Genomic DNA, 26049 nt, shown 5'->3' on the forward strand with positions numbered 1-26049 from the left:
AATCTCCATTAATCTGTCCAGTCCAATATCATGATTTTCCTGCAAATGTAAACAAGGCAGCCCTGCAGAGTTACAGCCAAACTGGGGCCGCCACTATAAAATATCTGCTTAGATCACGTACGTACACGGAAGGTAACTGGTCTCATATTAAGAATACACACAGTCCCACATCGGATACTTAACAAAATATAAAGCCTCATATAATAAATGGCTCCACTCCTAATAACATCGAGACCCTCCACACCTTCTAAATATGGAGACAATATCGATGTTGAGTACCCATTATCATCTTCAATTATCTTCAATGTCTTAGCTTTCTTCTCTCTTTTTAATTAACTAGCTTAATATCCATGGGATCAAAAAATGTCACCCACCTTTTCCTCTTCATCTTCCTTATTTCGTCTCAGTTTTATTGTTGTTTCTCTGCACAAACTGGGATCAGAGCTGGTTACTGGTATGTCGATAGCGAGTCCCCGATACCTGACATAAACTCTGCCTTGTTCACTCATCTTATTTGTGCCTATGCTGATCTAAATTCCTCCACCTACCAGCTCTCCATCCCTTCCTCTCAGGAGCCATCCTTCTCCAGCTTCACCGGTATCGTCCAGCGCAAAAACCCATCAGTTATAACACTCCTGTCCATCTGGAATGGACTAGCTGCAACAAATCAATCAATTTTGGGGGAGAAAGCTAACTCTTCAGTCTTGTCCTCAATGGCCAGCAATCCTTCTAACAGAAAGTCTTTCATTGAGTCTTCAATCAAAACAGCAAGGCTTTATGGCTTTCAAGGTATAGACTTGCTTTGGCTTTGGCCTAGGACAACCTCTGATATGCTCAACATGGGAAAGCTGTTGGATGAGTGGGGGGCTGCTGTGAATTCTGAGTCAAGAAACTCTAGTGATCAGTCACGCTTGATATTGACAATGGCGGTTCGTTATCTGCCTGCTTTCGAATCGTTGAGTTACCCGATTGAATCTATGAAGAGGAATTTGGATTGGGCACATGTTGTGGCATATGACTATCATCTACCTGCTAAGGAGAATGTTACTGGTGCTCATGCTGCTTTATATGACCCGTCAAGCCATGTTAACACCAACTATGGTATAAAGCAATGGCTAAACAACTCATTTCCTGCTAGCAAACTGGTTTTGGGTTTGCCTTACCATGGGTATGCGTGGACACTTGTGAACCCCAAAGACAATAATGGAATTGGGGCACCTGCAGCCGGAAAAGCTGAGACGAAAGATGGATCCATGAGCTATAAATACATCAAGTGGTACATTAGAAGCTACGGAGCTCCCATAATGTATAATGCTACTTATGTTGTGAATTATTGTATCATAGGATCGAATTGGATTGGTTTTGATGATTTGGAAGCTGTCAGAACTAAGATTGCATATGTGAAGGAGAAGAAGCTACTTGGTACCAATGTGTTTCAAGTCACCAATGATGACGATTGGGCGCTTTCTCGGGCAGGTTGGCCAAAGTGATTTTTTATGCTCTGTTTTTGACATGGCATAAAACTCAATTTTATATCCTGAAGGAAGTTTAATTTTGACAGCAGGCTATCTGCATAAATCGACTTATTTTCTAATGGAGATCCATTTATTATACTTCTAACTGGTTTAGTAAATGACAGTTCAAGAGGAAGAAAATGATCAAGAAAATAAGCGGCGGTCATTGCTTATAGTTTTGCTTCCAATTACTTTGATCATAATCCTCATAGCCTTCGTGGTGTGTTACGTACAAAGAAAATTGTTGAAGACAAAAGGTTATTTTTCTCACTGTTGTTGTTTGTTTCGAATAGCAATTAGACAAAGATAAATTCTCTTTTTGAATTTACATCAAGAGTTTTGCAATTGCATTTTCACCTTCTTTTTTCCTTCTGGTTTCAGGAATGATTATTTTTGGGAATTCAAGGTCTACTAGTACATCCGATCTTAACAGTGATCCTCCAACTCTGCAAGCATTCAGCTTTTCCAATATCAAAGCGGCAACAAATAACTTCTCAAGTGAAAACAAGCTTGGAGAGGGTGGGTTTGGTCCTGTATACATGGTAATATTTGCTACCTTATCTAACATAAGTTTACACTGCGGGAACTGGGATTTAAAACTTGTGGTTGTATGTGTGCCCTTGTGTATAATTTGCTGCTACTTTTAAAACAATGAGGTGTATATCAATAAAAAAATCTTTCCCTGAACTACCCCATTCCTACTTTCCTGCTACCAAGAAAAGGGAACAAAAAAACTTTAGGCTTAAAGCTGTGTCTATGATCATTGGCTACTAATTCCCCTCATGCTGAACCAAAAGCTTATCAACAACTGAAAGCAGAGTCACCCTCACCTTGTGTTAATTAAGTGATACATTCTGGTGAACAGTGAGAGTGATACCATTTGTATAGATTCATCTTTTGATCAGATATAAATCTGGATTTTCTTTTTACTAAACCATGCTAGCTTAACTGACTATGGTTTTCTTCAATTTTTCAAGGGTAAATTGCGAGGAGGACAGGAAATTGCAGTGAAAAGACTTTCAAAAACGTCAACTCAAGGACTTGAGGAATTTAAAAATGAGGTTACACTTACTGCAAGACTACAACATGTAAATCTAGTTCGAGTTCTTGGATTTTGCACTGAGAAGGAAGAAAAAATGCTGATCTACGAGTACATGCCCAACAAAAGCTTGGACTTCTACCTTTTTGGTCTGTAATTTTTCATGCTTCCTGTTATGGTTGAGAGTGCAGGCTAGCATAACACAATACTTTTGCATTCTGTAAGTTTCAGTGGGTCTTAACATCTCCTCTAAGAGGTAAAGATGGGGGGGTTAAACTCATTGAAACTCTCCAAATAGTTAGACAAGCGTATTCTTGAGGAACACTAGTGTATATTAAGCTAAAAAAATCACTTGTTAAGCCATCTAAGCTTACGGTGCAGAAACCTGTTACTTTTAATTTGTCTGTCTCTTGCTCCTTTGCCTACCTCATTGGTCCTGAATTTGAAATCTTGCAGATCCTACCAGACGGTATCTTCTAGACTGGACAAAGCGTGTGCACATCATTGAAGGGGTTACCCAAGGACTCCTATATCTTCAAGAATACTCCAATTTTACAATTATTCACCGAGATCTGAAAGGTAGCAACATTTTACTTGACCATGAAATGAATGCTAAGATATCAGATTTTGGAATGGCTAAACTTTTCAGAAAAGATGGACTTGTAGCAAACACAAAGCGGATTGTTGGAACATAGTAAGTAAACTGCCTCTTTTTGGTTATTCACACACACATGATCATTTCCTTTAATACTTGTTGTGGTATGCAATGCAGTGGCTATGTTCCTCCTGAATATGTAAAAAAAGGTATATACTCTACAAAGTACGACGTCTACAGCTTTGGGGTTCTACTTTTGCAAATGATTAGTGGAAGGAGGAGCACATGTTACTATGGTCCAAACGAAAGCTTGCACCTCTTGCAATATGTAAGTTCCATAGCTGTCTATGATTCTATCACCAGTACTGGAAACTATTACTTAGATCTAAACTATATATGAAGTGACATTCAAACTATTTCAGGCATATCTATCATGGAAAGAGGACAAAGGAAGGGAATTTATTGATCCATCACTGGATGATTCTTCTTCTTCTTGTAAATTATTGAGATGCTTGCAAGTGGCTCTATTATGTGTCCAGGAAAGTCCGGAGGATAGGCCTACAATGTTGGAAGTTTATTCCATGCTCAAAACTGACATTGAACCCGTTCCTACTCCTACGAAGATGGCTTTCTCAGGACAAGGAAGTGTGGAAAACACATCAACACCGCAGCAAGGAAGTTGTTCAGTTAATGATGCACAAATTTCCGAATTGCAACCCCGATGAAATTGCAGGCTCAGAATAGGAGACATTAGTTTTTCATTTTCAGTGGTTGAGTTCTTAGGCTCAAGAATGGGGGTGGTCATATATACTCTATGAAGTATACAAGATTTTAGCAACTTTGGATTCTTCATCTGGAGGCCTACATGTTCTAAACATTACAATATTTGGTTGAATTAAAAATTTGCAATTCCTGTGCAGAGAGAAGGGAGGGAACTGCTGAGGTAAGTCATTTGAACATTGAACTAGTGGTTAGGCTTAGACCAAGGGGAGGATATGCCAAATTTTTTGTTTTGTTTGTACGAAATTCTTTTATACAACAATAACAAAAACTGCAGGGAAAAAAATTCAAATCCAGCCTGCATTATTCCCAGACAAACACAACTGAACATGAAAAACAACAGAATAACATGTCCACTCAGAGCCCCGTTCCAAAAGAAAACCACCACCAAATGAGAAGTACTAGCATTTTTGTCAGAAGTTAAAGGGGTAAAAAATGGCCTCTTCTAACAACAACCTTCATCATTGATTCATTGATTTCGACAGTTATAAAAATTAGTGACAGCAATTAAGTTAAGACAAGTGGTTTAAAGTAACAATATATGTTATGTAGTCGTTCTAAGGTTGGTTTTAAAAACCATTTGCTTGTGAAGCCTGTGTTGTTATGATTGGAGCTACTGCTTACTCGTGACTTCCCTGTCCAATCATTGATCATCTCCACAAGCATACATTCTCTTGACCAATATTCTAACTGAGTCTCAGCAGCAGCATTAGGATTTCTTTTTCAACCAAGAATTAATTTGAAAGGGTCGCTTCTCGCATTAGACTTTACATTAGAATGATAATTTAACAGGAAACAAGCTTTTTATATTAGCAACATGGAATTAATATAATGACTGCCAACCGCCAAGAATGTATTTAAAGGCCGCTTTTAAGTAACCATAATTAATTAGTGACACTACCAGAAAATGGGCACAAGCCACGGTTCGTTTAGCCACAGTGAGCCGACTATATTCATTGGTGTTCTAATGGGCGCAATTACTGTATATATTAAAAACGGGATATAGAATATTAGGTCCAGGAAATCAACATTTCACCGTCGCACTCATAAATATTGGGCGCATATCTTTCGTGAGGCAAAGTAAATTGTATGGCGCATATCTTTCGTGAGGCAAAGTTTTGTATGATTGTCAGAATATTAGGTTCCTTAACCGTAATGCAATTTGCTTTGACATTTAAGAAGAGAGAAAAAAACTTAGGTGGCAAAAGTTTTCCATGTCTCATCTTCAACTTTAATCTTTTATGCCAGAAAAAGAGGATCACTTTTCCTTGGGAATTTCTAGAGACTTATGGTAAAAGTATAACAATGTTGAGAAAATTAGAGTACACAACTCTAATATAGAATGGTTGGAGACAAAATAAGTAAACAGATTACTTGTATTAGACTCATAAAATATTTCAACAAGACAAGTCTCAAAGGAAAGATCAACTCTTACAAGCGCTCTTTCTCACTTTCTAATTTTCTAGAATTATCTTGCAAATTGATCCAAGTGTTGCTGACTTTACATAGTCGGTGAAGACTTCTCCACCTTTCCAGATTTCTCCAAATGAACAATATCATTTCAGTGAGTTGGGCATCTATTTACCTTGGGCTTGGTTAATGTGTTGGGATGGTGATGATGTTTTAAGAGGAACTCTAGCGAGGAGCCCAAGCCTGGGGTTGGGGGGAGCCCAAGTCAAAAAGCGAGTTCTAGTGGGCCACTTTTGCCCGGGCTGGGGATGGGTCCCACGAAGATGCTGGCCCGAAGGTAGCTCGAGCTTGGGGGGAGCTGACGTCAGCGTGCGATTCAATTTTTTTTCACTGTTCATGCGCCAACAATAAAAAAAATTTTGAACTTATATGCACTGACGTCAGCCCTGTGCTCCGCCAACGGCTAGAAGACACGTGTCGTCGTCTGGGCGCTCCGATCGCCTTCTCTCCTCCAATCCAACAGTTGGCCTTTTTTTTGCTATAAAATTATGAAAAAAAAATACCAAAAAATTATGGATTATATTTTTTTTTCTCTATAAATACCAACCAATACTCTTCACTTTTAACACCAAATTCTCATACTTTCAGGAAGACTACTCTATTTATAGATACTAAAGAACCCTTTCCAAAAGGGTATGTTCCAAAATAAAAAACCAACTCATACATCCATTGAATAAACAGGTGCTTTGATACCTCTTCCTAGAAATTGACAAAGGACACCATAGTTAAATGAACTCTATTAATTTCCATTCAAATAGAAAAATTAATATTAGTTAATATTAAATTTCCAACAATGATGCCATGTATATATATGTATTAGTACGTAGCAGTAGAAACTAGTCATCTTGTAAGAGGAAAAATCAAACTAGCTTTTTATGTCCATGTCCATGGGATCAAAAAATATCACTCCCCTTATCCTCTTCATCATCTTCCTTATTTCATCTCAATTTTATTCTTGTTCCTCCGCACAAACTTGGATCAGAGCTGGTTACTGGTACGCCGGTAGCGAGTCTCCCATACCTGACATCAACTCTGCCTTGTTCACTCATCTTATTTGTGCTTTTGCTGATCTGAATTCCTCCACCTACCAGCTCTCCATCCCTTTCTCTCAAGAGCCATCCTTCTCCATCTTCACCGGTGTCGTCAAGCGCAAAAACCCATCAGTCATAACACTCCTATCCATCTGGAATGGACAAGCTGCAACAGCTCAATCAATTTTGGGTCAGAAAGTCAACTATTCAGTCTTGTCCTCAATGGTCAACAAACCTTCTAACAGAAAGTCTTTCATTGAGTCTTCAATCAAAACAGCAAGGCTTTATGGCTTCCAAGGTATAGACTTGCTTTGGCTTTGGCCAAACACAGCCTCTGATATGATCAACATGGCAAAATTATTCGATGAGTGGCGAGCTGCTGTGAATTCTGAGTCAAGAAACTCCAGTGATCAGTCACGGTTGATATTGACAATGGCCATTCGTTATTTGCCTGCTTTCGAATCGTTGAGTTACCCGATTGAATCTATGAAGAGGAACTTGGATTGGGCACATGTTATGGCATATGACTATCATCTGCCTTCTAAGGAGAATGTCACTGGTGCTCATGCTGCTTTATATGACCCGTCAAGCCATGTTAACACCGACTATGGTATAAAGCAATGGCTAAACAACTCATTTCCTGCTAGCAAACTGGTTTTAGGTTTGCCTTACCATGGCTATGCGTGGACACTTGTGCACCCCAAAGACAATAATGGAGTTGGGGCACCTGCAGCCGGCACAGCTGAGACGAAAGACGGATCCATGAGCTATACGTACATCAAGCGGTACATTCGAAGCTACAGAGCTCCCATAGTGTACAATGCTACTTATGTTGTGAACTATTGCATCATAGGGTCGAGTTGGATTGGTTTTGATGATGTGGAAGCTATCAGAACTAAGATTGCATATGTCAAGGAGAAGAAGCTACTTGGTACCAATGTGTTTCAAGTCACCAATGATGACGATTGGGCGATTTCTCGGGCAGGTTGGCCAAAGTGATTTTTTATGCTCTGTTTTTGACATGGCATAAAACTCAATTTTATATCCTGAAGGAAGTTTAATTTTGACAGCAGGCTATCTGCATAAATCGACTTATTTTCTAATGGAGATCCATTTATTATACTTCTAACTGGTTTAGTAAATGACAGTTCAAGAGGAAGAAAATGATCAAGAAAATAAGCGGCGGTCATTGCTTATAGTTTTGCTTCCAATTACTTTGATCATAATCCTCATAGCCTTCGTGGTGTGTTACTTACAAAGAAAATTGTTGAAGACAAAAGGTGATTTTTCTCACTGTTGTTTGTTTCGAATAGCAATTAGACAAAGATAAATCCTCTTTTCGAATTTACATCAAGAGTTTTGCATTTGCATTTTCACTTTCTATATTTTTTCCTTCTGGTTTCAGGGATGATTATTTGTGGGAATTCAAGGTCTACTAGTACATCAGATCTTAACAGTGATCCACCAACTCTGCAAGCATTCAGTTTTTCGAATATCAAAGCAGCAACAAATAACTTCTCAAGTGAAAACAAGCTTGGAGAGGGAGGGTTTGGTCCTGTTTACATGGTAATATTTGCTACCTTATCTAACATAAGTTTACACTGTGGGAACTGGGATTTAAAACTTGTGGTTGTATGTGTGCCCTTGTGTATAATCTGCTGCTACTTTTAAAACAATGAGATGTATATCAATAAAAAACTCTTTCCCTGAACTACCCCATTCCTACTTTCCTGCTACCAAGAAAAGGGAACAAAAAAAACTTTAGGCTTAAAGCTGTGTCTATGATAATTGGCTACTAATTCCCCTCATGCTGAACCAAAAGCTTATCAACAACTGAAAGCAGAGTCACCTTCACCTCGTGTTAATTAAGTGGTACAATCTGGTGAACAGTGAGAGTGATACCATTTGTAGATTCATCTTTTGATCAGATATAAATCTGGATTTTCTTTTTACTAAACCATGCTAACTTAACTAACCATGGTTTTCTTCAATTTTTTCAAGGGTAAATTGCGAGGAGGACAGGAAATCGCAGTGAAAAGACTTTCGAAAACGTCAACTCAAGGACTTGAGGAATTTAGAAATGAGGTTACACTTACTGCAAGACTACAACATGTAAATCTAGTTCGAGTTCTTGGATTTTGCACTGAGAAGGAAGAAAAAATGCTGATCTACGAGTACATGCCCAACAAAAGCTTGGACTTCTACCTTTTTGGTCTGTAATTTTTCATGCTTCCTGTTATGGTTGAGAGTGCAGGCTAGCATAACACAATACTTTTGCATTCTGTAAGTTTCAGTGGGTCTTAACATCTCCTCTAAGAGGTAAAGATGGGGGGTGTTAAACTCATTGAAACTCTCCAAATAGTTAGACAAGCATATTCTTGAGGACTAAACCAACACTAATGTATATTAAGCTAACAAAAATCACTTGTTAAGCCATCTAAGCTTATGGTGCAGAAACCTTGACTTTTAATTTGTCTCTCTTGCTCCTTTGCCTACCTCATTGGTCCTGAATTTGATATCTTGCAGATCCTACCAGACGGTATCTTCTAGACTGGACAAAGCGTGTGCACATCATTGAAGGGGTTACCCAAGGACTCCTATATCTTCAAGAATACTCCAATTTTACAATTATTCACCGAGATCTGAAAGGTAGCAACATTTTACTTGACCACGAAATGAATGCTAAGATATCAGATTTTGGAATGGCTAAACTTTTCAGAAAAGATGAACTTGAAGCAAACACAAGCCGGATTGTTGGAACATAGTAAGTAAACTGCCTCTTTTTGGTTATTCACACACACATGCTCATATCCTCTAATACTTGTGGTGGTATGCAATGCAGTGGCTATGTTCCTCCTGAATATGTAAGAAAAGGTATATACTCTACGAAGTATGACGTCTACAGCTTTGGGGTTCTACTTTTACAAATGATTAGTGGAAGGAGGAGCACATGTTACTATGGTCCAAACGAAAGCTTGCACCTCTTGCAATATGTAAGTTCCATAGCTGTCTATCATTCTATCACCACTAATGTAAACTATTACTTAGATCTAAACTATATATGAAGTAACTTCCAAACTATTTCAGGCATATCTATCATGGAAGGAGGACAAAGGAAGAGAATTTATTGATCCATCACTGGATGATTCTTCTTCTTCTTGTAAATTATCGAGATGCTTGCAAGTAGCTCTATTATGTGTCCAGGAAAATCCAGAGGATAGGCCTACAATGTTGGAAGTTTATTCCATGCTCAAAACTGATACTGAACCCATTCCCACTCCTACAAAGATGGCTTTCTCAGGAAATAGAAGTATGGAAAACATATCTACATCGCAGCAAGGAAGTTGTTCAGTTAATAATGCAGAAATTTCCGAATTGCAACCCCGATGAAATTGCAGGCTCAGAATAGGAGACATTAGTTTTTCAATTTCAATGGTTGAGTTCTTAGGCTCAAGAATGTGGCTGGTCATATACTCTATGAAGTAAAAACAAGGGGAGGATACGCCAAATTTTTTGTTTTGCTTATACGAAATTCTTTTATACAACAAAAACAAAAACTGCAGGAAAAAAAATTCATTGTGAGTTTATTTATTTTTATCTTTCTTTTAAGAAAAGCCTAGAATACACTATGTTTCTTTCTGAATGAAGTCCAGACTTGGCAGGAAAAGTATCTCTTGGCTTGCCATCGCTTTAGTGGGCGGACAAACTTTTCCAAGAATTCACATTTCACAAAAAGTTTGGTGGCAAAACTGTTCCATTCCATGCCACATCTTCTTCAACTTAATCTAATTATTGAGCTTTTGCAAAATGATACTATCTACAGGACTTCTTTGAAGCTGTCTTTGACCAAAAACAAAGGGTGTGTGGATTTGAACTCAGCACAAGCTCTACGGGATTTTATTACCACACTGTTGGGACGCAATTAAACGTAGTTTACCTTCTTGACCTGGACAGACATAATCATATATTAGCTCCAAAACATGATTGGTTTAATGTCAGTTGTTTTCACATTTCTATACTCTAGAAAGAAGATTTCAATTTGAATTTGGAGTCTGCTTTAGCAGATAACTGATGTTCAATAGTCATCTGCCCGCCCATATCCTGCACTGCACATGATGCGCCATGTATATGTATTAGCAGAAGCAATGATCGACAAACTGCTAGGCGGTAGGCGGGTGGCAGGAAGGGGCCTAGCGCCTAGGCCTATTTTCGAACAGTAGTCATCTTGTAGGAGGAAAATCAAACTAGCTGTATTTGCAAATTGCATGGGATCAAAAAACATCACCCACCTTTTCCTTTTTCCTCTTCATCTTCCTTATCGTCTCAATTTTATTGTTGTTTCTCTGCACAAACTTGGATCGGAGATGGTTACTGGTATGTCGCTAGCGAGTCCCGAATACCTGACGTAAACTCTGCCTTGTTCACTCATCTTATTTGTGCTTCTGCTGATCTAAATTCCTCCACCTACCAGCTCTCCATCCCTTCCTCTTAGCAGCCATCCTTCTCCAAATTCACCGGTGTCGTCATCAAGCGCAAAAAGCCATCAGTCATAACACTCCCAGCAGCAAATCAATCAATTTTGTGTGAGAAAGCTAACACTCCCAATCAATCATAATACTCGGTTTTTTCTCCTTTTTTAAAAAATGGTATAGCCGAGCCGATATACCTTTTTTGACACGTTGTGACCAACCGCAATAAGGGTCCCTTTTTATACATATAAATAGTATACCCGACCGGCTATACTCAGGTTTTTCTTATTTTTTTCAAATAGTATCGCGTATAGCCACCCGGCTATACTCAATTTTTGGATTTCTTTTTAACGATAGTATAGCCGCACGACTATACCCGGTCGGCAATACAGTTTTCCAAACGTGGGCCCCTAATTGCAAGGCGGGTCTTCTTTTTTTAATAAAAATAGTATAGCCGTACGGCTACGTTTTCTGAATTTTTTTAAAAAATAGTATAGCCGAGCTGCTATATGTTTCTTACAAAATAGCCGATCGGCTATACCCAATTGTTCTCTTTTTTTATAAATAGTATAGCCGATTGGCTAAAACTAGTACACGTGGTGCCAAATTTTTTTCAACAATCCAAACCATCGAATTTTTACATCTTCATTTAGAGATCATCCTTGCAAAAAATCATTAAGGCATTTAATTGAGACCAACATAATCAATGAACACGATGTTTCAAGAAAGTACTTAGATTTCAATAATTTAATTGAGTTGTCAAATGATATCAGATTCAAGTAATTTTTTGTAAAGATAATCTTTGAATGAATATCTATAAAATAGATAGTTTGGATTAGTAAAATACAATGTAGAGTGAGTCTTACAAGAGTGTCCCTTAATGGAAGCTCTATATATATATATATATATACATATATATATTGTAATAACCCAAAACAAAAATTCTTAGTTAATTAGTAATTTATTTGGAGAAAAGACAATTTTGCCCTCGGAATATTTTATTTAAAAAAAGGTGACTTTTTGATCGAGAAGGAATTTGACAATTCCACTTACACCGTTGCGTAGAGCACGGTGAAATGAGTTCGTAGACACGTAGTGGGCCCGAATCGGAGTTGTAACGAGAGAGTTATGGTCAAAAGAGTCTCAGTGGCACAACTGTAAATATTTCAAAGTTGGATTTATAAAAACCAGCTCAGCCTTCTCTCTCCTCGCGCCCTCGCTCCCTCTCCCTCGTCCGTCCCTTCTCTACTTCGTATCTCCGGCCACCGACCACGGCTATGGACGGGGCCGGTACCAAAACGACCGGGACAACGCCCTCTTCCTTCCCCGACCGTTCCCCCCGGCGATGTGACCTGTGCTGGCTGGAAAATACAGAAAACCGTCAGGAGGTCGCCGAAACTTCAACGCCGTCGATCTCCCTCCTCCGGCTACCATTTCTGTCGACCCAGGTATGGATCTTGAACCTCTCGAGCTATTCTAGTTGCCTGTTGGGTAGGATTAGATCGATTCGTATTGTAGCTATTGGATTTTTGAGCTTGAAGTTTCAGCCAATTTTCGGCCTCCGTTTTCAGCCACTTCCGGCCACTTTTTGGGATAGGTCTAAGAACAAAAGTGGCTCCAAATATGGTGTTTTACCTAGGGTAGGAGTTTGGAGCTGTGGTTTGAAGTTTTTTCGGCAATGCGTAATCGCTTTAGACACCCATCGCTGCTCGCGCGTGGGTGAGGTAGTGCAGTGGCACTGTGTCTTGTTGCGATCCTCAGGTCGTCACGAGCGCGTGGGATTTCACGGATCTCAATTTGGATACCGTTTGAGCCCCGAACGAATTTTTCATATTGTGCGATTTTCGGGTTCAATACTGCTGAACCGTTGGATCGTGCTCAATGTTGGATATGTTGTTCCAAATAATTTCAGAATCGTGTAGGATTCGACGGATTGTGAATCGGAGTCCCGGATACTCCGAAATCGCGAACCCTGGGGCTAGGGTTTGGAAATTTTATGATTTCACGATCGTGGTCAATCCGATCGTCAGTTTCAGACCAAACTTGCAGGGTATGGTTCCTTAAATGTGAGGGACTTAAAAGAACTCTCAGATTGGTAATTGGAGGTCGTAGACCCCACGGGGTTCCGTATCGACCAATATGAAAGTTTATCGCTTAGTGAAGTCTCGAGTCTTTTCAGACAGTTCTAAACATCCGAAATACCTAAGTGGGCAGAAAAAGGATTTTAAAGTTAGTGCACGCACTTCTAGAAGTCGGGGGTCAGGGTTTTACTTCAAAACTTACACCGAGCAGTTTTATTAATTAAATATTCATGATGGTTGACCCAGGTACCCGGGACTAGGCAGGCCCGCAGGAGAGACCTTCAGGAGGTCTAGCTAGCTCGGACCATGAGTGAGTGGACTTTTCTTTTATAAATGATTTATATAAATAAATTTCATTATTTGATCTTGAATAAGTTTTATTCATTGTGATTTTCCTAGCATGTTGTGAAATTATATCTTATTTATACGTTGCTTAGTTAATTATGCTAAAGTGATATAAAAAGCAGAATTTGAGATTTATATCAGAGGAAATAGCAGCTTAGTTTGAGATTTGTCAAATTACGGTTAATTATCAGACTTTTCTAAAATAGTTTATTTTAAAACTACCATGTACCCAATTATTGTTATTACCCTCAGTTATACTACGGACATCCATGTACCCAATAGTTTATTTCTAAAATAGTTTATTCTACGGACATCCAGTTTACTCTCAGTTTTGTTAGTGCACTTGACATTTGCCTCACGAGTTTCGGGGACGCTCGGACCGTGAGTGCCAGGATTTACAGCTCGGTTTGACTTGGTGTCGCCGAGGTCTGCCAGGATTTGCAGCTCGGTTTGACTTGGTGTCGCCGAGGTCTACCAGGATTGCGGATCAGGCTGACTACGGTCCTCTGAATCCTGCCAGTTGCGGCTCGAGTTGACTTTGTGTCATCGAGACCTGCCAGCGGATCAGGTTGACTGCGGTCCCCTGAATCCTGCCAGGATTTGCGGTTCGGATAGATTGTGTGTCGCCGAGACCTGCCAAGGGAATTGACGGAATTACAAGGGTACATCTGAGTGGTAGTTTTGATTGATTGCAGTGCTTTGATTCAAGTTTTGAGTACATTGCTTTTATGCATGTTTGATTTCAGTGTTTTTATGCAAGTTTTGATTTCAGTGCTTTCATGAAAATTTTATCTTGAATTCGAGTGTATATAGTTATTTAAATATATAAATATCTTGATTTCCGCATGTGAATGCCGTGAGTTTAGTATACTTCAATTGCAGAATGTATATTCAGTTCACTTAACTATTTTTAAAATGGGGGTTAGTATATTCTTAGATATTTTATGAACCCTTATTTTTGTCCACTCACAATTTCAAATGTTTTGCGCCCCCAGGCTGTAGCGTGCACAGGACATCCACCACCGGGCCATCTTGACTTCCGAACCTTCTTGTTACAAAAGCGATGGTTTGCAAAACGATTAACTTATCTATAAACTATTAGAATTGCTCTGATCTATTGCCCTAGAGTGAGATTGGAACTTTTGGCATGTTTATGAAGTGCTGGCAGTTGGTTGGGTGGATATTTTGCTCGTTCTGACAGGTGAAAATTTTGGGATTGAGCAAATTACAGGGGAGACTCTACTGAATTTTCGGCAGGAGTCAAGGTTGAAATTTCAATTAGAAGGGCAATTAGGTCAATTGTGCCCGACACTATCCAAGTGTCAGACACGCACAGGGTTCGACTCGAATTCCAAAGCGGAATTTGGTTCGGGTCCTGTCAATTTGGTATCAGAGCAAGGTTTCATTTCCTGTAGACTTGGCACTTTGTGCATTCTCGTTTTCTTTTCAAATCCATTTCCGTGACAGGACAGATGGGCCCTAATGGTGGTGGTGTCCGTAGGGAAACTAGACAGTTGTCCCGACGTAAGGGGATGGGATCCCCAGATCGGGCAGGAACTGCACCGGTATCTGAACCGGTAGAGTAGTCTTTTGTTAGAGGCTCGTCAGGAGCCGTATCTGCTGTACCTAGTATACAGGGAGATCCTGACGTCCAGTAAACTTTGGAGCTGTTAGCTCAGGCTTTAGCCAGGACTGAGCAGTCCAGAGATCCCTCCATGAGTTATGTGGAACAAGTAAAGAGGATTGGGGGGCCACTATTTGTGATGACAATGGTACCCAGCAGTAAATGTGGATTGGATAGAAAGGACGATGCCTTGAACAGAAACGCCAGACATTGGTGGGACTCGGTTAAGAGGAGATACCGGGATCCTTTGACTAGTACGTGGCAAGTATAGTTAGTACTATCCACAAGTTTACGGAATGTGAAGATGCAAGAGTTTTTACAGCTGGACAAGGGAGAATGACTGTATCAGAGTACGAGAAAAAGTTTCAACTGTCTAAGTTTTGTTTTCCACTAGTAAAGATTGACAGTGAGAAGTATCACCTTGTTACGATGAGGTTAAAGGTATTGTGATCAGTTAGTGGTTGATTAATCTTAGTGATGTGGTGATGTCTGCCTCAACCAGATGATGGTCAGACCACGGGGTGAACTCCGTAGACAGCAGTTTCACACAGGTAGTCCTAGTGATGGACCATCGGACCATCTAAGAGAGGCAGTTACAGTTCTGGATCATCGAGTGGTTGCAATTCTGGAGGCTACCGATCTGGATTCAGTTTCAGTGGAGGTTCCAACCAAGGGAGTAGATTCGAAAATCGCTCTTGGGTTAGTGCAAGCAGAGGTGTTGGAAGACAGTTGTTGTCAGGATCTGGCAGGAGGAGTCGCCCCTAAAATGCCAGGTGTGGTAGGTACTATTCTGGACCTTGCCAGTAAGGGCACTACTGGAGGTTATTACCGTTGACAGTCTGGACCTTTTCGAAAGGATTGTTCTCTGTTCCCTCAGCACAGAGAGATCACAACTGTATCGAAACAGGTATGCATGGTAGATTATAGGAGATACCACAGTTTATGGAGGCTCCGTCCAGTGGTGGGCCCAGATTAGTGTAGCCAGTCGAGGCAGCCGTCAGCCGAGGGGACGTGGTGGACGTTCCAGACCACAAGCAGAGCGTAGGACATGTCCCAGCAGGAAGCATCTGCATCACCGTTTGCCAGACATCGTGCTTCAGTAGATGGCCCAGGAAAGAGTACCAGAGATAATGAGATGAAATTGGAAGATATTCCAGTAGTATAGGAATTTACATATGTTTTTCCCGAGGATCTTCTTGAATTACCTTCTCATCAGGAGATCGAGTTCATTTCGAGTTCACTTCAGGAACGGAGCCCATGTCTCGGGCACTGTACAGAATGGCACCAGCAAAGTTGAAAGAGTTAAAGACTCAATTGCAGAAGTTGATAAATAAGAGATTCATTCAGTCTAGTTTCTCTCATTGGGGTGCTCCAGTATGAGTTAAGAAAGAGGATGTCACCATGAGGTTATACATGGACTCCAAATAGCTGAACAATATCACAGTACGAAATAGTTGTTCATTGCCTCGCAATGAGGAATTGTGTGTCCAGCTAGTTCCTAAAGGAGAGAGCGAAGGAGGCGACGGCTCAGAGGAAAGAGAGGCAGTGTGAGGTTTTATTTAAAGCCCGGCCCAGACGCCCAGACCCGCCTAGGCCAACTCGATTTTTTGGTTTTTTGTAAATAGTATAGCCGGGCGGCTATACTACGTTTTTTTTGAAAAAACAGTATCGCCATAGGGCTATACTCGATTTTATTAATGTTTCTAAAAATCGTATAGCCTCGCGGCTATACTTATTTTGACACGTGGCCGCCTATCCGCTAGTGGGTTTTCCTTTTTTTTTCCTTTCAACATAGTATAACCGCAGCTGTACTCGGTTTTTCGTATTTTTGTTTTTTAAAATAGTATAGCCGGGCGGCTGTACTCGGTTTTATTCCAAACAATAGTAGAGCCGCGCGGCTGTACATTTTTTTACACTTGGGCTCCTTGCTGTTGGGCGGGTCGTTTTTATCCCAAAAAAATAAGTATAGCCGCCCGGCTATACTCGTGTTTTAATAAATAGTGTAGCCAACTGGCTATACTGGGTTTTTTTTTTTTAAAAAAAAAACCAGTATAGCCGACCGGCTATACATATTTTGACACGTTTCACTATTCGGGTCCTTTTGTATATTGAAATAGTATAGCCGCCCGGCTATACCTTGGCGCCGGGCGGCTATGTTTTATTAATGATTCTAAACAATAGTGTAGTCACCCGGGATTCTGGGATCACCGATTGGCTTTCCAAAAACGATTGCATTTGGTCTTCCATTTTATGGCTATGCATGGAACCTAACAGATCCAAATCAGCACAGTATTTTTGCACCAGCCAGTGGAATAGCAGTACCGCCGGATGGATCAGCGGGTTACAACCTAATCAAGGCATATATAGCTGAGAATGGTGCACCAACTGTGTTTAATTCTACACTTGTTATGGACTATTCCTATACTGGGAAGACTTGGATTGGTTATGATGATAGGCAGAGTATCACTACCAAAGTTTTGTATGCTAAGCGAAAAGGACTACTGGGATCCATGTCAATTGGACTCTTTCAGATGCAGGTACATCTAAGCATTTAAAAGCTTCCCAATCATGTTTTTCATCATTAATTAATTGTACTGATGATGCCTAATGTGTGTTAAATTAGTTTGCAGCTTCATGCGCATGGGGAGCAAAGGGGCACTACTTTTCCTACCAGAAGATGATGTGATTTGCTTTCTCCACAATAAGACCAATATGCTGATGCTAATTAGGCAGAAAGAAGGCATTTCATTCATTGGTATTCAGCCAAATCAGGCCAGTTATCTATTGTTCTCCATCAATAAACACATTAATGATAAAAGTTGTAATCCCATTTGCATTTGTTTTTCTTTCTTCTTTTCCTTTCTTCTTTTCCTTTTTTGTGATAACGAGTAGTGGAAAATTGCAGAACATGGCTGAAAAATATCCTCGTGTGATGAAAAAATGATTTGAGATAGTTCAACAATTACTTGAATGAGTTGGTTTTGCACTTGCATCAACTAGGTTGATATAATTCTGATTCTGAGCCCAAGATAGTTTGTTTAATTTAATATTTGATTTTGAATTTCCATTGAAAACACGGCTAGGCTAGCAGCATGCATTTTTAAAGTTGGAATGGAAGTCTACATGACATTAATGGAAGAATAAACAGAAATTGAAAATCTTATTGTTTATCTGGTCGCTTAGTCTTATTGCAAGTAACAGCTCTATCCGGATACAGAGCGTGGGCTTATTTTATGTAATTAACCAACCCTAAAACGTAGATGTATCATATCAGCAGCTCATCCCCATGTGCTTGAAGCTGCAAGAAGGAAAAAAAATAAATAATCATATAGTTAAATCAATCAACAATAATTAGTGCTACTAAACAAATAGTTATCGTCCAAAAACTACACAACCACATGTTGTATTATTGTTAGAAGAATTAAATTCATATACATTATGCAAATTACTGGTGTTGTTACTAACCTGTTTGAGAAAGAGCCCAATTACTGTTGTCAGCGCCAACATGCCACGCAAAGTAACCAAGAAGCCCTTTTGTTACCTTGGCATATGAAACCTTTGCAGAGATGCTCTGCGTATCATCATAACCAATCCATGTTGTTCCTGAGTAGCAATAGTTTGTAACAACCGTCGCATTGTACACTGTTTGGGCCCCATTCTGGCTTATGAAATTTCTTATTTGGTTGTAGCCTTGATCCCCGTATTGCCCTATAGCCGATCCATTAGCAGGAGCATAAAGGCCATGGTTATTCGCGTTCAATAAACGCCATGCGTAGCCATAAAAGGGAAGGCCTAGCACTATCTTTTTGGCAGCCAAACCTGCTTGAATCCAGGATGTGATACCAGCATTCCCGCTAACCTGACTGTTGTACAATGCTGCAGGTGGTCCGGTGTTGTTTGGGGACCAACCAGGACCGTAGAAGTCATAAGCCATGACATTGATCCAGTCTAAACTGTTTGATATGGCCTGGAAGGGGTAATTTATGGTGTAGTAATCTGCAGAGCGAAAGACAGCAGCGGCTAAAAGCAAAGCAGTCTTGCCAGAGGCCTTGGACTCATTGGCCACAGCAGCTCGCCACTCGGTGAGAAGGCTGCCCAAGTTGGTCATCTCAGTGGTGGAGGATGGATATTCCCAGTCGAGGTCTAGGCCGTGGAAGTTGTAAGACCTTGCTAACGTGATGGAGGAGTTAATGAATGATTTGCGCCGGCTGGCTTGGCTGGCCATTGCCGCAAAGGTTGCTGGATTAGCATTTCCTCCGCCAATGGATAAGAGGGTTTTCACTGCAGGGTTGTTTTTTTGGACTGTTTGTGTGAAGCTTGAGAAGGGGGCTGAGTTTGAGGAAGAAACGGTGACTTGGTAATTGGCGGAATTAAGATCAGCAAATGCGCAAAATAGATGAGTGAAAAGGCTGGAATTTATGCTGGAGGCTGGGAAGCCACTGTCAGGAAACCAGTAAGCGCCTTTAACCACAGTTTGGCCGGTTGAGAAGCTGAGTTGGGCAAGGAAAATGAGACCCGAAAGAAGGATCAATGGAAGTGTTAACTTGGAAGACATTGCAGCAAATGGATGAAAGAGGAAATAGTTCTTGCTTGCTGATTGTTATGACGATCTTTTATGTGTATATATACACACAACACAACACAAGATGATGCAAAGTTGCGTGTAAAATAATATATTGGACTTTGGACTTTGAAGAAAGAAAGTTGCATTAAGAGACTTTTGTGCGGTGCTATTGGCGTAGATTGAGCGGACCATACCAAACATATCAAGTTCTTGAGTTTTGACTAATTTTTGCCGATTGGTAATGACGTATGTAGTGTATAAACATCAAATACATTGGTAAGAAACTGATTCTTATCCACAATGTGAACATCTTTATTCATCCAAAAGTAAGAGTTAGAGGGATCTTAACTTATAAGATATAGTTGACATCTCGTAAGTTGCTATTTATAACCCTTATAAATTATAATGGCCTACTTGAAAGATTGGACTTTAGACTGGCATCCCTTCTGGTTAGGGAGGTCCAAAACCCAAATGCGGTAGTCCATGGTGGGGAATGTGCTATTATGCACACATTTGCTTCTTCTGCAAGCGGTTATAATTCAAGTGAATAGGATGTACCCCTTCTCCATTCAAAGTTCTACCTCCCTTCTTCAATATTACTTGTATTAAAAAAATTAAAATTAAAATTAAAAAATTGCTTTTTCTTTTGTTTTTCTTTAAACATGTGAAAGTCCACCCCAAAAAAAAAGCACGTGAAGTACATGATAACGTGCACGTGCAGTATGTGCTCCTAATCGGTTGGACCCACAAATAAATCCAACGGTTCCAAAAGATTGCCGTTGCCACGTGAACGATCAGATCTCACGGATTCAACAATTAAGTTGACGTTGGTACACGCGGTAGCGATAGCGAGACTAGACTCTAGAGAGGTAATGCTAAGCACGTTGGTACACGCTCCCACCGTGTGTTCTCCCTCCGGTTCGCCTCCCAACCCTTTGTCCAAGCACATCGCCACACGCGCCTCCATGGCCACCGCCTCAGCTCGTAGCTCAGCTCGAATAGCAATTGTCGGCGACGTCGTAAGGCTCTCTCTTTCTTTCTGTATGTGTGTGGATTTTTGAAACCGTGCCCTGGCCTGCTGATTCTTTTTATAGACAAATTCATTTTGTTTGCTTCTCAAATTTCACCTTTTTATTATTATTTTGGCTTCTGAAGCATAATCAGTGGAATCTAGAAGAAGATACGAAGGCCCTTGAACTGCTGCAGGTGTGCATTTCCCTCTATATTTTCTTCTACTGTAAAAGATATAATCTTTAGTTATTTGGGAGATAAATATATAGAGTAAATTTCGTGGTTAACTTTAGAAGGAGTTTGATTTTGATTTGCCTTGGCTTGGCTAAGGCTGTGCTGGAGTTATGTTTAGCTAAGCTTTTTAAGATGTATTAGCATTTGTTTGGCCAAGCTCGAGTTTGAGCTGAAATTTGAGGTTTCATAGTCTTTTTACAAGTAGAAACTTTGAACTTAAATTGGACAGGATTTGTAGGTATTGAAAGTTTGTAGTTTGGGGCACTATTATACACGCCCGTCTGCAATCACGAGCAGCACTTGTTTGAATGCTTGAAATATAAGTTCTTTTTTGTTATTGATTTTGTGTTTCTTGTTGTAGTTATACACTTTTTTTTTTTTTAATTACGTTTTTATCAAAAAGTTGTATTTCCTATAAAGAAATCTAATATGAGTTTATAACTTTATTGAACTGCAGCCCGATTTGGTTCTTTTTACAGGCAGGTTCCATTCTTCCTGACTATTCATCTACCTATTGTTTTTCGGTGCTTCTCACTTTCGATTTTCAGCTCCTTCACTTTCTTTTGTTTCCGCATTGGTTACTAAGCTACTTTAGCATATACGAAAGAGATCTCTGTTCATGGTTGACATCGCACCGGCACACACCACATTTGTCATTTGCATGTTTGATAAATTCATGACATGCCCTTAAGTGTTGTAAAGGTTAAGATAAATAAGTTATCAGAAAAAAACTAAATCAAATTTAGACACTTAGCCATGTGTGATCTAAATTGATTTCTTGTTTCTGCACTAGCGTAGTCGGTTATTTGTTTTATGTAAACCTATAGTTGGTCTGTTTTGTTCAGGTGATTTTGGTGAAGAGAACGTTGAACTCGTTCAGAGCGTTGCAAAGCTCGGATTTGCTAAAGCAGTTATTCTGGGAAACCATGATGCCTGGCATACAAAACAGTTTTCTGGAAAGTAAGTTCTGGATAGTGTTTCCATATGTTTGAATAGTCCTTAATTCTTAATTCATGTAGTCACACAGCCTAGTATAGTCAAGCATGTAACTATTAATATGGTGAGTTTAGAGTGTACCTCAACTGATCTATCTATCCCTTCACTCCCGCCCCGCCCCTATTCTGTCTGTCTTTGCATCATCAAGTATGTTGATGTAATTCTAATTCCGAGTTTATGATAATCTGGTTAATTTGATATTTTAATTTTGAATATCAGGAAAAAAGATGGCGTTCAACTTCAGCTAGAATGGTGAGCTTGTCTTATCTTCATGATTGTCAAACATTCTGAAATTACCATTTGTGTTACATCTTTTTTTATCAGTTATTACTTGTCATTCACATTAAAAGATAGTATTTTTCCTGTTATACTACATTTATATCAATTCAATGAATTCGCAGTTGCATACAGATGTCATGGTTGCCAATGAAATATTTTATTGTTTTAATTGTTTTTCCTTGTTTTGCAATGCGTTGAAAATGTTAGAGCGCAGAATGTATCCGACACAAGTTTTTCATTCATGCTCTTTATGATTTTCCTTTTAAAAACCAAATTCCCCAGAATTTGAGGATTCTTTTGCATACGCTAATGCCAACTATAGTATTCCAGTCCTTTTCATAGATTGGTGAAGATTGTGTCATATTGATTGACTTTCAAAGTTAATTTCCAACTGCTTCCAGGGAACCAAAAGAAGCTCAAATTTGGTCAGAGGAGAGATTTTAGTTTGACATGAGATGATATCGCTAGTAAACCAGGCTGAAATGGACATTAATGAACAAAATCAGGTCAAACAGTTCCAACAGTCCTAAATGATGGAATGTTGGGTGACCGAATTATTTACATTTGGAAGGCTACATGTTATTCTTACGTTGTTGCAGCTGCAAGTTAATTGTGTTGTTAAGTGATAATACTTGTAATGCTCAGTCTTGGCGAGGAGCATGTAGCTTATCAGCGTTTGGACTTTCCTTTGGTAAAACTGAGCGTTGTTGGTGGGCGACCGTTTTCTTGTGGGGGACAGCAGTTGTTTCGGGCAAAGCTTCTGTCTGCGAGGTGTGTAATGGTTTTAGCAGCTGTTGATTAAACATGAAACTAGAGTTTTATCAATTTTCTTGGCCTCTTATCCAAAAATTTGTAACCATTTTTCATGATACTATGTATGGGTCACATATATGACGGAAAATTCATCAGAAAAACATTGTGTTCTCCTCAATGATGGCCTAAATTATGTGTTGAAACAACCTCTTAGGTTTGGGGTCCAAGACATGGATGGAAGTGCTAAGAGAATATGCAAAGCAGCTTTGGGTGCTCCAGAGGACCATTTAGTCATACTTCTTGCACATAATGGCCCCACAGGTTTATCAGTCTGCTCTGCTGAAATAAATCGTAATCTGGCATTTTAGGGAAATTTTGTTACTTCATGTAAATGCAAATTTCTGAGTTCACTCTTTGTGCAGGTCTTGGTTCAAACTTGGATGACATATGCGGAAAAGATTGGGTATATGGAGGCGGAGACCATGGTGACCCAGGTAATAATTAAGCTATTGACTCTACATTGGTATGCATCTCTACGTTTAGGTTGCCAACCCCATAAAGGCATGATCCGAACCTCTTCAGTGAATCACTGAAAGGGTTTTTTGTTATTTTTGTAAACTTAGTGTTACACGTTAAATTGATGTCACTTCCTACTGGGTCTTTTGGGTTGCTGCATGTGACTGGTGACCCGATGAATCTAAGAGTCTGGTTATGGAAAGGAGGCAAGTTACGTCCTTCATGTGATTTGTTCATCTATATTAAGATGTAATAACATGAACACTTGTTCTTCTGGTGCAGATCTAGCAGAAGCCCTGTCCCTCTTAAAAGAGACCGGAAAAATCTGTGGTCCATTGGTAGTGTTTGGTCACATGCATAAACAGCTAGCAGATGGAAATGGTCTTCGGAAAATGATAGTGGTTGGAGCTGACAACACTATATACCTGAATGGGGCCATTGTTCCGAGGGTTAAGAGACTAAATGATGAATTCGTGAACAAAGAACCCCATCTTTCAACACCAGAGTCCTGTGGCACCATCCGTGCCTTCACTATAGTGGAGATTGTGGACGGAGCAGTAGATAAAATTGTTGAAAGTTGGGTTTCAGTTGTCGGCGATAGGATCACATTGGAAGAGGAGCACATGTTATTCAACAGCGCCCATTAGATTTCTCTGGTTTTGATTTTAGTATCATCCATATTTGTATGTATGGAAGTAGGTTATCTGTCCACAATGTCCTGAGTGAAAGGAAAATAGTTGTTTAACCCTGTTGGATGTATATGCTATTAGTTTTCCAAACAAAACAAATCAAGTTTGAATGAACATGAAACTCATTTCTATAAAATCTTACTTATGTCTCAATTTCATTAAAAATAATCAAAGCAAGCACAAGCACAGGAGCATTGGCATTCTATTGCTATTTAGTTTGCCAAACTTGATCAAATTCAATGTTGGATGATGTTGGTTGGCGCTCAATGACCTTTTCAGTCTGAGAGTTCTTCAATGTGCCAAAACTAGTTGTTCTTCCCAATGCAAGTAATGAAAAACTGACCTGTATGGATTTTACCTTTTGTGGACCCTTTGTGTTATAATTTCAGTAGATTATTGAGGGAGGCAAGGCAAATGTATGATGTGGTTGGTAAAGAATCTCATCCGTGCCTTTTGGTTGCCTGAGATAACCAATTTTTTGCTGATTTGATGGCCACCATTAGCAAAGGAACCTTTTGTTTCCCCCTTTGATCTGTTAATCAAACTTAATTAACTTGAAAACTGATCAACCATTTCATAAATTTCCTCAATTTTGCAATTATTTCAAGCAAGTGATGGCACAGAACACAAATGATGCTGTTTCTTCTTTATTTTTTTCGTTTGTTTTCTTATCAACATCTTATTATTGCATTTCTCCCTTTTCCCTTTGCTTAGTGCACATTTTCCAAGCAATCTATTGCTTTATTGACCCAAATTTCTTTTCCTTGGTTGGTGCACAGAATTAAGACTTACCCTAAACCTTTGGCTGTACTATTCACTTTACTTATTGACTGTTATTGGTCCAAAATCACTCAATTACTCATAATTTGTCAACTTCAGTCCTAATCATAGTCAACTAACCATAGGGATTAACTTCAATGAGATGATAATTATCAAATTTGTAAAAGGAGGCCATATTATTGCGAAATATAAATACATCTTTCAGTTCATTGATTTGGTCCCCCAAGCTTAAAGCACAAGGTCCCCTACTCTACTGCTAAAGGCCAGTCAACTCATTTCTTGATGACATCCCCCATCTGGGCCATTTCAATTCAAAGAAACTATTATCATTGTGCAGAGCAGGACCCAGCAAAAAATAAGAAATACATTTATCTCATCTCAAACTCACAATTAAGTTATTAACCATTAATTTTTTTCTCTAAATGCTTTTAAAAATTCTGAAATTTCTATGTTTGATCTAAAGGTTTTTTCTTTTTTTTTTTTTTTTTGTTTATTTGGAAATACACAGAAGTAGCTATTATTGGACCTACTCCATAATCACCTAAAGCAAGTTTGCCCTGTGAATTGAAAATGGGAAAATTACCCCTGACTAGTTTGCCTTGTACCAATCATTAGATTATAATAATTTCAAGAGTCAGTAATAACAACTACAATCCTAGCTGAATACACCCCTAAATCCCAAAATTTCCCAACTTTCCACTTGTGATCTTCCCCTTTTTAGGCAAATCAATTTAGACCCAAAAAAAAAAAAAGGCTTAACCAAACTGTGCACTGATTTTCTTTTAAATTTATAATAAAATGACAGATGTAACATATCCTCCTTTTTATATAATAATACACAAAAAATTTAGTTGCAAATATGCAATGGGAATAACATAGTTTTGCTATTTTCGATCAATAATACTATATTACATAGAAGTATTATTACATGTGTCATAACGTTATTAGTCGAGGATAACAAAAGAGTATTATTTCCGTTTCATGAAAATCGTCCTCAATTTTGCATATATAAGTTATAATTCTAGGAACATAATTGATTTTGGATCTAAAACTAATAATAAGTGAGGAAAATGGGGGTTAAGTGGGTAATTTGGGTCAAAGCTTGTGGGGCGGGGCAGTTGTGAATTGACTGAATGAGGGAAAGGCAAACCAACCCAAGCGTCATATATTTTTGTTGGTAAAACATTGGCTCAACAAAGCAAGCAAAATGAGGAATGTCAGACTCTGACATTTCTGCTGCACTTCTCCCTTTCTTCGAAGATCCTCGACAGTCTTTGAC

The 26049-nt window shown here is 39.3% G+C and overlaps 4 protein-coding genes across 4 annotated transcripts; 3 read left to right on the forward strand and 1 right to left on the reverse strand.

Moving 5' to 3' along the window:
- The first annotated feature begins 255 nt into the window (after positions 1-255).
- On the forward strand, positions 256-4069 carry LOC117633798 (cysteine-rich receptor-like protein kinase 25). Its single transcript, XM_034367577.1, has 7 exons — positions 256-1476; positions 1640-1771; positions 1896-2056; positions 2492-2702; positions 3010-3247; positions 3326-3476; positions 3571-4069. Exons 1-7 carry the CDS (start codon positions 351-353, stop codon positions 3871-3873), a joined length of 2322 nt encoding a protein of 773 aa, XP_034223468.1. The 5' UTR covers positions 256-350; the 3' UTR covers positions 3874-4069.
- Positions 4070-6258: 2189 nt separating this feature from the next.
- LOC117633796 (receptor-like serine/threonine-protein kinase SD1-8) lies at positions 6259-10026 on the forward strand. Its single transcript, XM_034367576.1, has 7 exons — positions 6259-7414; positions 7578-7709; positions 7835-7995; positions 8431-8641; positions 8956-9193; positions 9272-9422; positions 9517-10026. Exons 1-7 carry the CDS (start codon positions 6274-6276, stop codon positions 9817-9819), a joined length of 2337 nt encoding a protein of 778 aa, XP_034223467.1. The 5' UTR covers positions 6259-6273; the 3' UTR covers positions 9820-10026.
- A 7955-nt stretch (positions 10027-17981) lies between these two features.
- On the reverse strand, positions 17982-19559 carry LOC117633480 (class V chitinase-like). The gene is made up of 2 exons (XM_034367104.1): positions 18414-19559; positions 17982-18246 (listed from the first exon to the last, which is right to left on the reverse strand). Exons 1-2 carry the CDS (start codon positions 19501-19503, stop codon positions 18227-18229), a joined length of 1110 nt encoding a protein of 369 aa, XP_034222995.1. The 5' UTR covers positions 19504-19559; the 3' UTR covers positions 17982-18226.
- Positions 19560-20365: 806 nt separating this feature from the next.
- On the forward strand, positions 20366-24143 carry LOC117635683. Its single transcript, XM_034370026.1, has 9 exons — positions 20366-20531; positions 20668-20718; positions 21215-21236; positions 21603-21717; positions 21973-22005; positions 22678-22803; positions 23000-23106; positions 23208-23279; positions 23584-24143. Exons 1-9 carry the CDS (start codon positions 20385-20387, stop codon positions 23946-23948), a joined length of 1038 nt encoding a protein of 345 aa, XP_034225917.1. The 5' UTR covers positions 20366-20384; the 3' UTR covers positions 23949-24143.
- Positions 24144-26049: the final 1906 nt, after the last annotated feature.

This window comes from Prunus dulcis, chromosome 7 (genome assembly GCF_902201215.1).
Source record: "Prunus dulcis chromosome 7, ALMONDv2, whole genome shotgun sequence".
NCBI classification, from domain to species: domain Eukaryota; kingdom Viridiplantae; phylum Streptophyta; class Magnoliopsida; order Rosales; family Rosaceae; genus Prunus; species Prunus dulcis.

Coding starts and splice junctions, on each gene's coding strand:
- LOC117633798 (XM_034367577.1), top strand. CDS start 351: ATGGGATCAAAAAATGTCACCCACCTTTTCCTCTTCATCTTCCTTATT. Junction 1,477..1,639: donor TTGGGCGCTTTCTCGGGCAG/GTTGGCCAAAGT, acceptor AGTAAATGACAG/TTCAAGAGGAAGAAAATGAT. Junction 3,477..3,570: donor GCTTGCACCTCTTGCAATAT/GTAAGTTCCATA, acceptor AAACTATTTCAG/GCATATCTATCATGGAAAGA.
- LOC117633796 (XM_034367576.1), top strand. CDS start 6,274: ATGTCCATGTCCATGGGATCAAAAAATATCACTCCCCTTATCCTCTTC. Junction 9,194..9,271: donor AGCCGGATTGTTGGAACATA/GTAAGTAAACTG, acceptor TATGCAATGCAG/TGGCTATGTTCCTCCTGAAT. Junction 9,423..9,516: donor GCTTGCACCTCTTGCAATAT/GTAAGTTCCATA, acceptor AAACTATTTCAG/GCATATCTATCATGGAAGGA.
- LOC117633480 (XM_034367104.1), bottom strand. CDS start 19,503: ATGTCTTCCAAGTTAACACTTCCATTGATCCTTCTTTCGGGTCTCATT. Junction 18,247..18,413: donor TTGGGCTCTTTCTCAAACAG/GTTAGTAACAAC, acceptor TCCTTCTTGCAG/CTTCAAGCACATGGGGATGA.
- LOC117635683 (XM_034370026.1), top strand. CDS start 20,385: ATGCTAAGCACGTTGGTACACGCTCCCACCGTGTGTTCTCCCTCCGGT. Junction 21,237..21,602: donor CGATTTGGTTCTTTTTACAG/GCAGGTTCCATT, acceptor TGTTTTGTTCAG/GTGATTTTGGTGAAGAGAAC. Junction 22,006..22,677: donor GTTCAACTTCAGCTAGAATG/GTGAGCTTGTCT, acceptor TGTAATGCTCAG/TCTTGGCGAGGAGCATGTAG.